The sequence below is a fragment of the Mauremys reevesii genome, linkage group 13 (genome assembly GCF_016161935.1).
Source record: "Mauremys reevesii isolate NIE-2019 linkage group 13, ASM1616193v1, whole genome shotgun sequence".
Taxonomy (NCBI): domain Eukaryota; kingdom Metazoa; phylum Chordata; order Testudines; family Geoemydidae; genus Mauremys; species Mauremys reevesii.
In genome coordinates, this window is record NC_052635.1 from 41,701,285 (window position 1) to 41,718,231 (window position 16,947).

Sequence of the window (16,947 nt, forward strand, 5' to 3'; positions counted from 1 at the left end):
ACTACCTGGGGCCTCACACCAAGCGGTTCAAGTCCCCAGTCCCCAGTCTCAGCAAAGGCTAAATGATAGGCAAATAGCCAATGTTGGTCAGAAAGCATCTGCACCACCTTCAGGCAAATGCTTTGCTGGAAAGGGGGGTGTTTGTGTGTATGCGTGGGGAGGGTAACAGAGAGGAGAATTTGAGGTACTAGATGCCAACGTCATTTAGTCACAGCACCAGGGGCGGCTCTAGGAATTTGGCCGCCCCAAGCAGGGCGGCATGCCGCAGGGGGCGCGCTGCCGGTCCCGCGGCTGCGGGGGACCTCTTGCAGACGTGCCTGCGGAGGGTGCGCTGGGAGGGCGGCAGGCGGCTCTGGCGGACCTTCCGCAGTCGTGCCTGCGGGAGGTCCGCTGGTCTCGCGGCTCCGGTGGACCTCCCGCAGGCATGACTGCGGAAGGTCCGCCGGAGCCACCTGCCGCCCTGCTGGCAAAATGCCGCCCCAAGCGCACGCTTGGCGCGCTGGGGTCTGGAGCCGGCCCTGCACATCACTTAACGTCTCACTGCCTCAGTTTCCCCATCTGGTGAGGTGGAGATAGTAACCGCTGTCTCGTTGCAGTGAGGGCAGCCTGAGCCCATTCGTGTTTGCAAAGCCCCGAGACTTCAGATGGAAGGGGTGACAGGAGTGTCGTGTATCAGCACAAAGAGCTGCAGGGGGGCCAGGGAAGCAAAGGGTCCCGCGGGGGCCAGCTCACTGGAGCCAGGATTTTGCAAGGGTTGGTGTGGCCCTGAAGGGAAGTTGCATACTGTCAAAGCTTCACCGGCTGCCTCATCGGCGTCTTTGGCTGCCCTCTCTGCATTCTTCACAGCCTTGATGATGCTGGCATATGCGTTGGAGGCATTGATCGCTCGCTGGATAAACCCATCCTGGTTTGCGCCCTGGATGCTGCTGCATTTGAAGACAAATAAATAAAGTCCACGGTCAGACGCCCAGCGGAGCACCAGGGGCCAGACCCAAGCACAGGCAACACGTCACTGTCCTGGGCTCCCCACTTTGAGGCCCCTATATGTGGGGTTTTCACAGCAGCATGCACTCACGGCCTGAACAACTGGCTTCCCCATACTGGTCTCCAAATTTGCTGCTCTCCCCCACCCGCCCAGGTCTGGAGATCTGCAGTGCCCAGTCCATTTTGAATCCCCAGCAGTGCTGGCACCCAGCTCAGAGAGAAGCCCTTCCATGATCCATGGCAGGAAACAGTCTGTGAAGTAGGAAGTGGTGGGGTGGGAGTGAGGGAGGATCAGTCCTCTACTTACTGCTGTGCAGAATGGAAGAGATGGACAACCAATGAAACAGCACAAATCAGGAATGACAATTAGCATTCAGACACAGATTGGGTCTAAGAGGTCAGCTGATCACATCCTGAAGATTCAAAGTTGCCTAATTAACAGGTGGCACCGCCATGCCCAGCGCCCGTTGGAAACGGGTACCAGCTCTGTTCTTACCCATACGCTTTCTCCATCACAGGCTGGTTTGCTACCACAGGGATGTTGGTGAGTGCTGGGCTACAGGTAACGCATCAATTCTTACATGTAAACATTATCCCAAGATGAATATCAAAGCAGGGACTTCAGCAATTTTCAGACCCCTCCGAGTACCCCGGAGAGGCCCATCGACCACACGTCACCACTTGTTTACACAAGCAGCCAGAGTCCCCCTAGCAAACGTGCTGGGAGCAGGACGCTGAGCTGAATCAGTGGAGTTACCCCACGGCTGGCTCAGCGTCCTGGGTCCCGGCAGGAATAAGGAGTGGAGCAGACCATGAGATTTCCTGGCCCACCCAAGCCGGGGTGAAGATGGGGCAGCCAGGGACGTTACCTGGAAAGGTTCCGTGCGAGTTCATCCAGGAGCCTAGCGTGCTCCTCCGCTTCTTCAACGACTGGGATCTTACTGCTGGCGGGAGAAAACTTCTTCACCCGCTCTGTCAGGGGGTACCTGGCTCCGTCCAGCTGGGCGGCTAGCTTCTCGTACTCCTGCAGGAGGACACGCCCACAAGGGGCATTCACCAACCTTGCCAGCTCCTCACTTCTGCAGCTGGACACACACCCAGGAGGAAGAGAGACATTCCGAGGGGCTGGCAGGGGACCAGCACGTGGCTGATTTTCCATTGTCAGCACCATGCCCTTCATCCCCATCACCATTCTTCCTCCACCCTTCCCCATGGCTAGTACCAACTCCACCAAAACCCTTCCCCATCCCCACTGCCTTGTCCCTCTTGCTACCAGCAGCACGCTGTAGCCCATCTGACACACCTCAACCCAGAATCCGCCGGACAACCCTGAGCTTTTTCATCACTCACCTCCTTTGCATTCTCTATTATCTGTAGAAGATCCGAGACCTGGACCAGGGAGTCCTCAGCCATCTGCAGAGTGTCCTGCACCATCCCGTATTGCTTCTGCAGCTCCTTACTCTTTCGCTTGAGACACAGATGGATAGTGTTAGTTAGGAGCCACAGGATCAAGCAACAGGGACAAGACCTAGATTATACCAGACATTCCTTAGCCACTGACAAAACCATACACGTTCACCCAATGGTGTCAGCTCCTTTGCATGCTTATATGCAAATAAACCTCTCTTTGTACCTGGATCTCCTCAAGGTTGTTCCGATTCAGGCTGTTCAAGTCCTCTGTCTGCCTGGTTTTATTCACTGCCTCATTGAGAGCATCTCGGAGATCCATCAACTTTGAGCTATACTGAGCCAGTACGTCTTTGATGCTCTTCACCAGGTCTTGGTTGGATTCCCACTTGCTGTACAGCTCGCTCCTCACGCGATGGAGCACTGATGACAGAGAGCACAAGGAGATTGCCTTGAAACTCTGGTTTCCCCAACGTTTCAGAGTTCTTTCTGAGTACACAGTGGAAACTCCTCAAAAGGCTCAGGGCCTGAGTCTGGTCTCAGAGCACAGATTTTAAGGCAAGAAGGGGACAATTATCACCATCTCCTCTGACCACACAAGCCAAAGAGCCTCACCCAGTAATTTTTGCATGAAGCCCATAATTTCTGTTTGAGTTACAGCAAATCTTTTAAAAAGACAGACATCCTCTCTTGATTTAAAGCCACCAAGTGATGGAGAATCCACCACATCCCTAGGTAAGTGGTTCCAATGGTTAATTACCATCTCTGTTAAGTATCAGAGGGGTAGCCGTGTTAGTCTGGATCTGTAAAAGCAACAAAGAATCCTGTGGCACCTTATAGACTAACAGACGTTCTGCAGCATGAGCTTTCGTGGGTGAATACCCACTTCTTCAGATGCAAGTCATCTTGCATCTGAAGAAGTGGATATTCACCCACGAAAGCTCATGCTGCAGAACGTCTGTTAGTCTATAAGGTGCCACAGGATTCTTTGTTGCTTTTACATCTCTGTTAAAAATCTGTACTTCATCTGGATACATCTAGTTCCAGCTTCCAGCCATCAGATCTCACCGTGCTGTTTTCTTCTAGATTAAAGATCCATTTTCTATCTGAAATCTCTTCCCACAGTTACACTAGTGCATGTCTGGAGTAACTTGAGTGATGCCAGTGGAGAGAAGAATTTGGCCTTGAGGTTCTTGCAACAGAGTATTGTTTGATTAGAGCGGTGCATTGCAACGGAGATTCCCTGGGGAATCACAGACTCCAGGCCTCTCTGAGCAAGGAACGACACACTTCTGTTGCCACCATTTGGGACAATTTACTCAACCACTGACCGTGTATAGGTGCATGTGAGAAAAAAATATATATATAAAACACTAACTACATTTCTAAGTGTTGTCATACAGAACTATTAAGTTAATGAAATTCAAATGCAATTAAATAAATCTGAAGCCTTCTGATCGTACATGAACTTGCTTGTACAGAGGAGCTAAACTCTGTTGGGACTGAAGTGAAAACTCACTGGCACTTATTAGCACCTTTGCAATTTGCAGAAGAGTCTAAAATGGGACTATCAATTACTGTCCCCTCATTGCTGGACTGCTGAGGAGGTCAGTACTGGAAACTCCTAGCCTGTAAAAGCTTAGATGGGCATATTCCGTTCAATAGTGTAGCTCTCCGAATGTTGGTGACCACAATGGAATAACAGCAATGGGATGTCCCATAAACAGCGTTTGCAGCAATGCCCTTGAGATGGGACTGTTTGGGAAAAGAGCCCAAGGAGCACTAGTGGCATTTCCCATCCCCTGTGCCTGCTGAGCTAGGCTTACGTTTCTGAGCCTTCTCATGTTCATGTTCTGCCACCCCTTTCTGGCTGAGGAAATCCCGTTCCTTCATCTCCTTCAGCATCCTTTGCACCTCGGCCATCTTTTGCCAGAACTCCTCAGAGGAGGCCGTGCTGAGGTCTGCAGTCCCCAGCTTGTCCATCTGGTGCACCAAATCTACAGGGAAAGCCATGCCCTATGGTTATCCACCAGTTGAGCATGTGGTCTCCCCATACTCAGCTGTGAAAGCCATCTCCTCCCCCAGCACTTTGAAAAGCCCCCACTCAGATAAAACAGCATCTGGTTTTGTTGGAGTCCTGATGCCCAATGATAGATGGAGTGACTTGTTTCAAGTCATGAAGTGGGGGAATGACCCAGCTGGAATTCAGACCCAAGTTTCTAGACCCTCTGCTGTAACCACCAGACTGGACTATTTCCCCAAAGAATCCACCTTAGAATATCAGTGTTGGAAGGGACCTCAACAGGTCATCTAGTCCAACCCCCTGCTCAAAGCAGGACCAATCCCCAGACAGATTTTTGCCACGGTTCCCTAAATGGCCCCCTCAAGGATTGAACTCACAACCCTGGATTTAGCAAGCCAATGCTCAAACCACTGAGCTACCCCTCCCCCCTTGTAGTTTGCCTTCTCCTCTAGATTTACTGGGGCAGATTTCAGCCAGTGCGGGCAAGGAAGATTCAATGTTGCTCAATCACTCTTGGGAAAAGCACTGCAGATGGCCCCTATATCTCACATTTTAAGTGTAAATATAACATGCTTCACCAAATACGGCATTTAGCCAAACAGCTGAGATTCACTGGCCGCAGAATTCCCTACAACACCCCCCCACCTTGCTTAAACCGTCTGCAGGAATCTCCACAGATACTATCAAAGGTAACATTGCGCCCTGAGCAACTTGAAACAGCGGGAGTGTGGGATTTGGGGCAGGGGAAAATCAACCTGGCAGTTACACTTACACCTGGTCACGTACCTGCAATGCTATCCAGGATGCCTTGGATACTCATTGGCAGGTGCTCTGCTCTCTGATAGGTCTCATTTGTCTGCCCCTGCAGATCCTTTGCTTTTCTGTGAGTCATCGTTGCCTACAAAACAAACCACTGCTTTAGCTGAAGCATTCGGTGAGATACAACATGACTCGTAATGCAAGGTTGGGCATCGGGCAGCTTTTGGGACCACAGAGCTGAAAGAGTCAGCTCTTCTGCAGGGATTTGCACGGGTACTGTACTCTGCTACGATTTATCTTCATGTGTGCACAGAAGTGAGTGAGAAATTGTGTTTATAATGAAATGGGTGCTGAAAAAAAACCCTCAAGTCCACTGTGACAAAAATCTTTCATGCTTATAACACAGTTACACATTATGACTTGTGCCAACACAGCCTGCATATTAATCAGCAGAATGCAGAAGACGTACAAGCTTTGAGGTTCTGAAAGAGTTTGCAAGTGGATGTACAAAAATGCACTCGGGTCGTGTAATTACACACATACGAAAACACTGGCCATTTGCACAGGTAGTTTACCCAATGGGTATAAATCATTTGCATGTGCAAGTGCACACACATTTTATGCACCCATTTAAAAATCAGTCCCTGAATTTTGTGTCAATGGTAGGTGCTTTGGGGGCAGGGACTGTATTAAATCAAGAGGGGATGCCTTTCCCCTCTGAAGAGTAGGGTTTAAATACTGCACAAGAATGAAATGGTGCTTGCGGGGGGCTGGATATTTGCCCATATCGAAAAGCCTCCTTTGGCTCAGAGCAAGGAACCTGCCTGGATGAGCAGGGGTGTTGAAGATCAGGGTTCAGGTTCACTGGCAGAGTGCATGGTGGGTGACCCCAGGACTGGGTTAGCAGCGGGTGCTGCAGGAGTCAAGTGTCCAGCAGCTGCTCAAACTAGGCCTGGCCCTAACTAGCTCCTCCCATGGGCACCTAACACTCATTGTTATGCAAATGAACAAGGGAACGCCAGTCTGTGCCTGCAGTGTTGGGGGAGGAGGACGGAGAAACATCCTACCTTGTGCTGCAGTGCAATCAAATCCTGAGTGAGGTCCGCAGTCTCGTCTGCCAGCTCGGCTGCCTTTTGCTTGACCCTGTTCATGGATCTCCGATATTCGTGCAGGTGGTTCTGAAAGAGAGAGGTGGGGGTGGAAATCAGGCAATAGGACCAGAGGCCCGTGCAGAGACTAAGCCAGCGGGGAGAACACATTAAGCCCTTCACATACAGTGACGTTTTTCATAGAGCTGTTCAGACCATGCAGTCGGGCCCAAGCGATGGAGCTGGCGTTCAGGTTGATCAGCTGGTTCCTGATGATGGGGAAAGAGGCCTCGATCTTCTGGAGGTCGTCCAGCAGAAGCAGCACGCAGCTGTCACAGACTGCCAAGAGAAAGGGGTGGTGAGTAAACGGCTCTAATGCAACACCAGCTATTCAGCACCCACAACGTCTCCTTCCATCTCCCCCTTCCTTATGACCATTGTAAGGACATTTTTTTAACCCAAAGGGGGAACCACATGTCTCCAAATCCCTGCCTCTTGAATTGGATTCTCCTCTGGGGAAGGTGTTAACTTGGGGTTCCTGGGTCACCTTTCAATCCCTTTGCACAAAGGATCAGGATTTCCAAATGCTTTTAGGAGTGTGCCAAGGACTGCAAACTGTCAGCTGGCCTGCTCTTAGCCTCACAGCAGCTTCCCACCAGCATACCCCACATAACTCTGACGAAGTTGCTCTTAATTGGCGAGATCAGAGCCATGCCCACTATTAGGCTGATTAACACTGTTCCTCTGTTATCTGCCCTAGGGCCACAAAGGAAACCAGCCAGAAGGCAGGGTGCTGTCTGCCAAACTCGCCGACAATGTTTTAGTTACTGCCAGGGGATCTGACTGACCATTAGGATCTGCCCCTTAAAGGTTACTCTCTAGCAAGTACTGATCAGACTACATCTCCCACAATGCACATGGCCAGGAGACTCCCATGATGCACCTTCTCCCCTCTTCAAGAGGGGAACCTGGGGTGACTCAAAGGAGATTCTAGTGTTACCAGGGAGCTCGGCCTATAGAGGAGAACGGGCACATGAAGCAGCTTAACTACAACTCCCGTTGCATTGCAGCAGCATTTCCAAATCAAAATATTCTGGGTTCTGGCCAATTTCTTGTTTTGGCCAAAACGTTCTCAGTTTTTGAATTTCCACCAAAACCAGAAGAAAAAAAATTAGATGAAAATGAAACGTTTGTCAATATTTTCAGTGAAACCCTCCCACCCCCCATTTTGCAGCCAGCTCTACCTCACTCCTGCAATAAAGCCAAGTGTGTGGGGGGGAAGATGACATGATGCTACTAACCTTCACACCTCATGCTGTCCGGACCATTTGCTACGGGGATCTCATACTTCTCTATGCAGGTGTCACATTGCTTCCCCGTCAGGCCATTGGAGCAGGTGCACTCCCCAGTCCGGGGGTTGCAGGAGCCCCCCTTACACTGACACTCTGCCAACGAAAAGAAGGCAGCTGAGGGGGGTTTGTCCTGACCTGGTGAGCCCCCTGAGAGAGGGAACACTGGGATTCCGTCACAGGGCAAAACACCACCGCAGAATAGAATCAATGAATGACCAAGGGCCAATGGGTGGGGCTGTGAACATGCTTTTTTAATGGAAGGAGAGATTAGCTCAGTTGATCCTCCCCTTTGACTAGTGAAGTTTAATGTACAGAAAAACATAAAAGAGTCACGGTTTGTTTTTAAAAACTTCAGGTTGCAATTGCACACCTAGTCTGCATAAGGAATTGCTGGGAGTTTTCTTCGGCTGGATGGGTTGCTGCACATGCAAATGATTTTATTTAGCAACTCGAGCACTTACCTGCTTAGCTCAAGTAACTGTGGTGACTGCTGGTGCAAACTGAAGTCTTGCAGCCTAACATTTTTTTTAAAACCGGGCCCTTTGCTAGGTGATGCCAAGTGCCCAGACAACACTTTGGCATATTTTATCTTTATTGTTACGATCTAAATGACAAATAACGATTAAAAGCCTCCATGGGATTATGGTGGCTTCTTTGCTCTCAAAGCTGGAATGCTGTTGGGGGGCTCTCCAGTTGTAGCACCATGGAGATGATGTAAAACACAACATCCCCGTATCCGTGGTGAGAAGGGACTGGATGCATGCTAAGCGTCTAACACAGCCCTTCGGCACTGCAGCAGAGCAGCACAGAGATGTCCAGATATTTCTTCTATGAGATTTACCAGCAGCGAAGAAACTCACTTGTGCAGCCACGCTTGCTGAGCCCCCAGTAGCCTGGCGCGCACTGCTGGCATCGAAGACCAGTCACCCCGGGCTGGCAGCTACACTGACCAGTCTCAGCGTGGCAGCTGGTGCCTATGGATCCAATGTCACAGTCACACTTTCGACAGCCAGAGCAGTCACGGTAGCCGTAGTGCCCATCCTAGGGAAAGACGTGGGTAATCAGCATGCTAGCACACACAGGAAGGGGAGGTAATTGGAGGACATGCTAGCTTTTCATCTCCAGAGACACGCACAGCTTCACAGTCACTCTGGCCAGAGCTGAAATGCGATCCACAGTCTCAACTTAATTCCCAGAGGCATTTCTTCTGAGCACAAAATTAACACACAATATGGCAAAATGTTGGACCAATGGGAAGGTTGCACAATAGCACTGAGATAGAGATGCATTGGCAGCGCTGTGTCCGTAAGCTCGCCTGGTGTCTGCTTACTCCAGGTGGGGAGCTCGGATCTCCGAAATTCACCCTAGGGTTAATTGCCTTTTTCCTACAAGCATCAAAGCTGCAGTTAACACCCCTTCCTCCCATCATTTCATAACCAGGTTCTTTAGAGATAGACCTTTATCGTTAGGTATCTGCCTGGTGTAGGCAGAAACAGCATCCCATCACTCAGTCATCTGCCGCACAGCAGCCATTATCCTCCTGTCTCTGCCCAGGAACTGCAGTGGGCTCCTAACGGGAGGGCAGGCTACAGAAGAGTGGAGCTGGCGTGCAGTGACTCAGCATCAGCCAAGCGTATAGTGATGGAGCCGTCACAGTGCGTGTGGGGGGAACCCACGATTCATTTTACCTGACAGCAGTCGCAGTGCTGACCTGTCACTCCAGGTTTACAGAGACATCGGCCAGTTCTAGGGTCACATGACTCAGTCCCGCACGGCAAACAGTTACACCCTGCCAGGAAGAAACACACCCATTTACCCGACAACTTAAAAGGATCAGCCAGGCACTCTGACCCCCCCTGTTTCTGGTGGATTGGATAGTGTGTTGGGGGAAAATCCTATCGACTGGGGGAGTTCACTGGTCGCCTTCATTCTCTCATACATGGGGACTGATCCTGCCAACCCTTATTCACATGATTACCTGCCGGAGTAAAACCTATTTATGTGACCAGCAGTTTGCAGGACCAGCGCCTTGGATTTTACCATGTGTTCCTCCTGGCAGGGCCCTGTAATGTTAGAAATGTACTATGCAAACCCACCCAAGCACAGAAATAATAATTTGGTTGATATCGCTAGCTGTTATTACTGACGAGGCTGCTACAGTGTCAGAGCTTTACTGCCTGTGTGCAATTTTTAAATGCCTGCTAAAGAGGGTTGTTTTGTTACGCTTATTTTTAACCAACGTACCCTTTGAAAGCCAGGAGACCAGGCTACCGGCTTTGTAAGAACCTACCCAGGCGATGACCACAGCTGTGCCTGCGGGCTGGCTACCTGCACACGCCCGTGACACACTGCCCCCGAAATGCATTTGCAAGCTGGCCCTGGCTCGGGGCCACACTTACTTGTGCAGTTCTTTGCCACCACTGCGTCTCCGTGGTACCCTGGGGCACACACTTCGCACCGGGGCCCGGCCGTGTTGTACATACATCCTGTGCAGGCGCCCGTCAGAGAGTCACAGTCGCTGAACAACATGTTGGAATCCGTGTTCTCACTGCAGTCACATGGCTGGCAGGAACTGCCGATCACTAAGGGGTTGCCATAGTAACCGGGGGCACACCTTTAAAAATGTAGCAGGGGTTAAAAGGGAGCTAAAGCAGCAACCATGCTAATGTTACCAGGCGTCCCCCGACACGCACGCACACACTCCCCCCAGCTCCCACTGAAGTGCTGCACAACTACCGACTACACCATAGTTACAGCTACTAATTAGCCCAATGTTTCGGACTCCCACAGCACCTTCCACTCAAAGCATTTCACGGTCACTAATCAAGCCTCACATGAAGTGTCCCTGTTCTTGCTTTACAGGTGGGGAATCAAGGCAACGACTGCTGCGGGAACTTGGCCAAGATGGCAGCCTGTGCCAGTAACGGAGTCAGTAATAGGACACATCCCAGCTGTACGCTGAGCCCACACTGATGTACAAAGAAACAGCGTATAAGCAATCAAGTGGGCCTAGCTCCCGCTGGTCCTGGGAGCCACCAGGACCCGGTGCTGGATTCGGAAAGGCGTTGCCTTGCAATCTCAGCTGGTATTTTATGCCCCTTCCGCAAAATAACAGAAGCCAAAGCCACAACAGAGAGGATTCACAGCTCAAGTCAATCACTTTCTCCTCAGTCTCTTGTGCTAACGTAGCTGGGGCTTCTAATTTTATTTTCGTCACTATGGAAACTTTTCTTCTGCCAAAACAACAGCTGCACTCTGAAAAAGAAACACCCCCAGCCCCCGGTCCTGCCCTCCCGTAATTACCGGGCCCTTACCGTTCACACATGGCTCCGGCATAGCCTGGCTTGCAGAGACACTGCATGGTGGAGCCCTTATGGACACATCCAATGGCAAAGCTGGTAACACGGGGCAAACATCAAAGGTTATTTTACTCCGAAGAACGACACCTGGTACCAGGGCAACGGGGGCTCTTGTCATTCAGGTAGGGGTTGCGTAAGGGCTGGGAGTGGTTTATGGTCGTAGAAAAGGGAATGGGGTCGGGATCAGCTCATGGGCATGGGCTCTTGTCAGGGTTTGGATCTGAAGCAGGGCAAGGGCTTGTGTCAAGAGTGATTTGTGACACAGGCTATGGAAATGTTTAGTGCTGGGGTTGGCAACAGGTTCAAGGACAGGACGAGGGTTGGGGCTGGTATGGTTCCCCAGGATAGGCAGAAGGGTGGGGCCAGTAGGGACTTCCAGGGTAGAGGGTTAGGGTTGGGGCTGGCAGTAGGTGCCAGGTGAAAGTTGGGGTGTGTATTACACCCCTGGTTTGGGCTCGGGTTGAGGCCAATAGGCCTCCGCAGGTTAGAGTTAGGTCTCAGGCTAACAGGGGGCCCCAGGGTAGGTTTAGGGCTAGTGGAGCTCCCCGAGCTAGGATTGTGGCCTTCGGGATATGTGTAGTTGTTTCATTGGTTTGTACCCCCAGGCTAGTCAGTGAGGTGGCCAGTTCTCGTCCCTACAGGAGGGTTCAAGGCTGGAATAGTAGGAAACACTGGTGCAGGGTTGGCCTTGGGACCAGGGCTGGGGAATTCCAGCATATGGCCTGGCAGGTGGCCCTTGGCTAGAGTTAGCGTTGGTACTGCCTTTGGGCCAGTGTTAAGTTAGACGCGGTTGGAGTCAGGGACTAAGGACAGCCCGGTTTCCAGGAGTGAAATGCCAGTGCAGAACGTCTAGCCCACGAGAGAATCACACAAGAACGGAATCGCAAAATCACCTTGAAACTTGTTATTTTGAAATCTCAACATGAGATATGCTGACTTGGGGGAAATGGTGCTAATATCGGAACTTTTAACTGGTTTAGGTACTAAATTAGCTAAATCAATACAAACCAATGTTTACATTTTGTCACTAATATTTTCACACCTCTAGAAATTACTAATATTTCCTTCAGAAAGAAAATACTCTTGCTGGCTGCACTAGTCACATCAGAGCTGTGGGTCTTTCTCCTCCCTCCACGGCCTAATCCCATCATTATTAGCATTAATAAAAAGGGGAGCAGCGTCCTCTTTCCTTGGTAAGCAGCCAAAACAGGAAAGAACGAACTGGAAAAATTCTATGATGTGGCAGTGCATTTCTCCTGGCAGCCAGAAGAAACTCCCTCAGGATCAGGGGAAGAAATCAGACTACTTTATGAATGAGGGAAAAAACAGGAGAAAGAACTTCACAGAAGATGCTTACTTGTTGGAAGCAACTGAAAGAGGACATGGACATCCCATGCACTGCAATGGCCCATCGAGGGAGTAGTTGCCTACATACCCATCTTTGCATCGCTCACAGCGATCTCCCTCCGTGTTGTGTTGGCAGTTCTGCAAGGACAAGACAGACAACAAGTTCAGTATTTCTCCAGGGAAGCATTCAACACCACGGTTTTCTGGTGGATTACGATGGCCTAACCGAGGAAGGGACTGTTGTTCCAAAGGGGTGGGTTAGAACAGACGACTCCCCCTCACACATCTGGATGCCTAAATCCTTTCCTCTTCTCCCGCACACCCAGTCTGCTCATCCTAAACTGACTTGAAGACAATAAATCCCCTTGAAATGGCACATGAAGATTTTCGGTGATCAAGACAGTAGTTTGGGAATCTCATAACTTGGTCACTGTGTATTGGAGGGAACCTTTTAGTCAGCTGGTGAGGACCAGCACACATTGTACTCTGATTATTTCATGGGCTAGCTACTTACGATGCATATTCCAGACCCTGGGAGGCACTGATCCGAGTGGCCGTTGCAATGACAGGGAACACATTTTCCCAAGAAGAGACCCTTGGTGTCTCTGTAATAACCTGGAGCACATTCCTAATGACAGAAGAAGAAGAAGATGATGTGACACATGGAACGAACATGGTTAGGCAGAACTAGCATACTAGCAAAACTACCTTCCATAAATGCCACTGGGATTCAAGACATAAAAATAGATTAAAAGAGACAATGTTCAAGATTTTTTAGTTAAAATCTTGCCCCCACAATCAACATGAGCCAACTAGCTAGGCAGAAAGACTTTATTTAAGGCTTTCAGGTATGTACCTAGTGCTGGCATTGGACGCTGAGCAAGCCCCCCTGTAGCCCATTACCCAAAATTCTAGCTCACGCAGATCTCACAGCAAACAAAGCCGAGCACATGGGCAATAGCAGGAGATGGAGCACATGTACTGTGTAGTTCAGTGCGATTTTGGGATGCTGGCAGGTGCAAGTCAAGTTGTCATTAAAGAGCGGCACGACCAGGGATTGGCGCAGGAAACTCGTGCTCTAGTATCTTCCCTGAATTCTGACATACAACGGGGCACATCCAAACCTCGCTGCTGAGTGCAACGGCCGTGGGGGACGTGCTCGGCTCTCACACGCATCCTACAGCCTGGCCAGAGCACTTCACCTCTTCCCCCTACCTGGCAGGAATCTCCCCTGTAATTGGCCGGACACATGCACAGTTCCACGTGGCTGGCTCGGATGCCCCCGCTGGTCTCCGTCACAGTCTCCAGGACCACCCGACGCAGATACACTGATGAGGCGAGCTGGGAGAAGAGCGCTCGGATCTGCAGCTGCTCTAGGTTAGCCAGCACCATCATCAGCTCTTCCCTGGACACTGGGTTGTGCGTCTGCGTGTGTCTGAAGTTACCCTGGCGAAGAGAGAGCCGCTCGGGTGTTACCATGCAGTAAGCGCTAGCCCTGGGTTTCTGATTCTGCCCCTTTGGGGATATTTCAGCCAATCATCCAGCTAAATGAACCCCCTCATCCCTGGGGGGCTTATCCATACAATAGCCCAAAGACTCTTCACTTGTCTGCAGCTTTGAGACTGCCCCCTTCTGTCTCCGCTGTAAGTATTCTATCTGGAAATTCACAGCCAATTCTCCACCCATGCCCCATCCCCAACAAGCACCGGGAAAATCTGTCCATGTGCCTAAGCAAGAGCTCCCATTCACGCAGTGCCTTCCATCTCCAGAGATGCACACGAGCTTCACAAGCCACATACATGCAGCTTCTCTTGGGTGCAGGGCAGAAGCCACCTGATGCACAACACAACAGCATCTGTGGAGGGGAACGTTTGGTCCAGGACGTCACTGCAAATCCTTATTGTAACAAAGGCTGCCATGGGAGCATCAGGCCTGAATTTTCACAAGATCCATCTCCCTACTGCCAACTCAGTTTGCACTAGTGCTCCCAGTTTGGCATCCCAGGGCCAACACGCACTCCTGTGATTCCCCTCCCGCTCAAAGACATGGATGCATCTGGATGCAAATGTGTGACAGGCTGAACATTTAACCCTTTAACGTCCCCACAAGGCAGACAGGACCTGGCTCTTAAAGTCTCAGACGAAAGCCCCAGAAACTGTATGGAATTTATAACAGAAATTTCTGAGCGTGCAAACAAAATGAAAATGTTAAGAGTGAGAATTACCAGCAATAGGCAACATTTAAAGGTACTAGCCCTGTAGCATCTGCACTCAAGCAACCCTCCCTCTGTCTGGATGGCCTCTACCACTGTAGCATCTAAGCACCAAACAAGGATAAGTAGATTTTGTCCTCACCACACCACTAGGAAGCACTATCCACCTTGGGAACCAAGGCTCAGGGCTCATTAAGTGACTCACCCAAGGTCACATTAGGAGTCTGCAGCAGAGCTAGGAACTGAACCGGTCTCTGATGCCCTATCCTCTAGAGTCAGACCATCTTGCTACTCTTCCCACTTTCCTGGAGCATGCACCCGGATGTTTCTCCAACACATCCCCACAGAGACGCTCTCTCTGGGATGGCCCTAGTGACACACATGGGTTCCAGGTTCTGAGGCAGTCACAGACTGCACCAAATTCCTAGGACACGTTAAAAAGCTGCCACGGCTGCAGTGCACAGTACAGAGGAACAACATTCGGTTCTCGGGGCTCTACGCCTCGCGCTGTCTGTCCCTTCGAGCTCCAGGGAACGCGCAGAGTGTGTCTGAACTCACCTCCACGAGCTGCAGCCGGCCTTCATGTACCTCTCCAGGGGAAGGGTAAGTGCCTTCCAGAAACATGATGCTCATTTGGTTTCCCTGGGGAAGGTACAAAGATGTCCTGTAAGTCACTGGCTGGAAGCACCATTTATCCCTGAACCCCTCGCACAAGGGGTGTCTGAGGCTGTACCTTGAGGATGACATCCGGGCGGGGCTCCATGGGAATGAACACATCGCCCCTTCTGGTGTCTGAGCGAAGCTCATACCGCAGGTATCCGCCATAGGAGGACACCTAGGGGAGAGCCAAACAACACAGGCAGAAGACACTTATCACCACTCAGCTAAGTGACATACTGTGGTGGTGCACGGCTGGTGAGCACCATCAGATACACCCCCGCTAAATCCAACTGACAGGCAATGGCACAACGCAGGCCATTAGGCTGAGGCTCAGTGAAGATCCGGGCGGCATGGGACAGCGTTTGCTTCATCACCTTAACAAGTGCAAGGGACGAGCGTGCAGGGACCGTGGCTGGGTGTGTTCTCTCTTACCCGGTCTCCAAGGTAAGAGCTGGGTGCGTGCCAGTAGAGCTCCTGATAGGCCTCGGGAACGTTCTTCAGGTCAGCATGAATGAGCTCCTCCTCTAGTCTCAGGGAGGTGGCCACTTCTTGGCGGTCTCCGCTCAGTAACACCCACCCATTCATGTTGATGAACTAGGAGAGAGCGAAAGAGAGCTGTATGCCTGTTTTCCGAGAGCACCCCACATGCGCCGCAGTGAATGTCTCTGCATTTGTGCGCCTTCGGGGCAAGGGGGACAGGGTGGGGGCTGCAGAACGGGCCTTGGAATTTCAGTTACTGTTACTCCAGGACAGCAACTCTCATACAGGGGTCACACACTATAAAACATGGGGCCAGTGGGATCCCAGTCATGCTCCAATTCTGTTCCTTCGCTTCTAGAGAAGCTGATTTGCTCAACTTATTTGCAACCTTGGAACTATCGGCATGAACTCCCACTCTATAGGGATTCTTGTGGCACCTTCTGTAAAGCATCAGGACCTCTCAAAGGCAAAGGATCCTGGGGCTCAGCTGAGGAGGCTGAACGTGTGTGTATTAAAGTGGTTAAACCCAGCCCTAAGTGCTCCGGGATATCCCACAGATGTACAGGCTTAGCGCAGAGCAGGAGAAAGAAACCACCTGGGGGGCTGGGAGGAACAGAATCCCACTGAACAGAGAGGAAAGGACCACCGAGGTCCCCAAACCCCAGCCCTCCATTCACCTCCACTCGGTACTTCTCCGCACTGTGGCAGCGATCGGTCGCTCCAAAGCAGAAACACCTGGTGCAGCCCTTGGGGTTGTTTGCATCCAAAGAGAAGGTCCCTAGGCGGCACTGGTCACACCTCACACCCTCCACATTTTCCTGGAAGAAAAATGAACCATGAGATGTGCTGAGTTTCCCCTACAGCTGCTATAGGAGCGCGAAGGTTGGCACACTGCTCCAGCAGTTATCAAAACACTGCCGAGGGGCTGTGAAACGATGCCGTTATTCAATTCACCTGCAGGTTTGCACGACAAACCCCTCAGCAGCCATTAACCTCTGCTCACTGTCAAAACGCAAGTCCAAAGCTGTCCTGTGCCCAGCCAGGGCTGGGAGCACCACCCGGAGGAGCGGATTGCCATTTGGTCACTGAAGAGCTGAGTTATTCTCCAGTGGTGCTGCAGCAAAAGGCCTTCTCGTCATGGACACTTTCAATCCAATTTCTGCTGCTGACAGAGGCTCTTGGGAATCAAAGGCCCGAGTGTGCCATGAAGCCGAGGGGCATTCCCTACAGAGCACACAGGATGCCACGCGCTAGGCACTACCTGTTCTCCATCTCT

At 51.1% G+C, this 16,947-nt stretch overlaps 1 protein-coding gene across 3 annotated transcripts in view; it reads right to left on the minus strand.

Moving 5' to 3' along the window:
- LAMA5 (laminin subunit alpha 5) overlaps nucleotides 1-16,947 on the minus strand; it is a 163,579-nt gene that overhangs the window by 21,352 nt on the left and 125,280 nt on the right. For all 3 annotated transcript variants that reach the window (XM_039498142.1, XM_039498141.1, XM_039498140.1), the window contains 20 exons: nucleotides 16,349-16,489; nucleotides 15,624-15,785; nucleotides 15,265-15,366; nucleotides 15,090-15,173; nucleotides 13,535-13,765; nucleotides 12,834-12,947; nucleotides 12,330-12,457; nucleotides 10,928-11,008; nucleotides 10,013-10,227; nucleotides 9,302-9,402; nucleotides 8,474-8,654; nucleotides 7,563-7,706; nucleotides 6,449-6,600; nucleotides 6,241-6,351; nucleotides 5,201-5,312; nucleotides 4,218-4,388; nucleotides 2,618-2,814; nucleotides 2,335-2,451; nucleotides 1,854-2,008; nucleotides 785-926 (listed from right to left, as the gene is read on the minus strand). In XM_039498142.1, coding sequence (XP_039354076.1) covers nucleotides 785-926; nucleotides 1,854-2,008; nucleotides 2,335-2,451; nucleotides 2,618-2,814; nucleotides 4,218-4,388; nucleotides 5,201-5,312; nucleotides 6,241-6,351; nucleotides 6,449-6,600; nucleotides 7,563-7,706; nucleotides 8,474-8,654; nucleotides 9,302-9,402; nucleotides 10,013-10,227; nucleotides 10,928-11,008; nucleotides 12,330-12,457; nucleotides 12,834-12,947; nucleotides 13,535-13,765; nucleotides 15,090-15,173; nucleotides 15,265-15,366; nucleotides 15,624-15,785; nucleotides 16,349-16,489 — 2,841 coding nt within the window. The remainder of the gene's footprint in view (nucleotides 1-784; nucleotides 927-1,853; nucleotides 2,009-2,334; nucleotides 2,452-2,617; nucleotides 2,815-4,217; nucleotides 4,389-5,200; nucleotides 5,313-6,240; nucleotides 6,352-6,448; nucleotides 6,601-7,562; nucleotides 7,707-8,473; nucleotides 8,655-9,301; nucleotides 9,403-10,012; nucleotides 10,228-10,927; nucleotides 11,009-12,329; nucleotides 12,458-12,833; nucleotides 12,948-13,534; nucleotides 13,766-15,089; nucleotides 15,174-15,264; nucleotides 15,367-15,623; nucleotides 15,786-16,348; nucleotides 16,490-16,947) is intronic.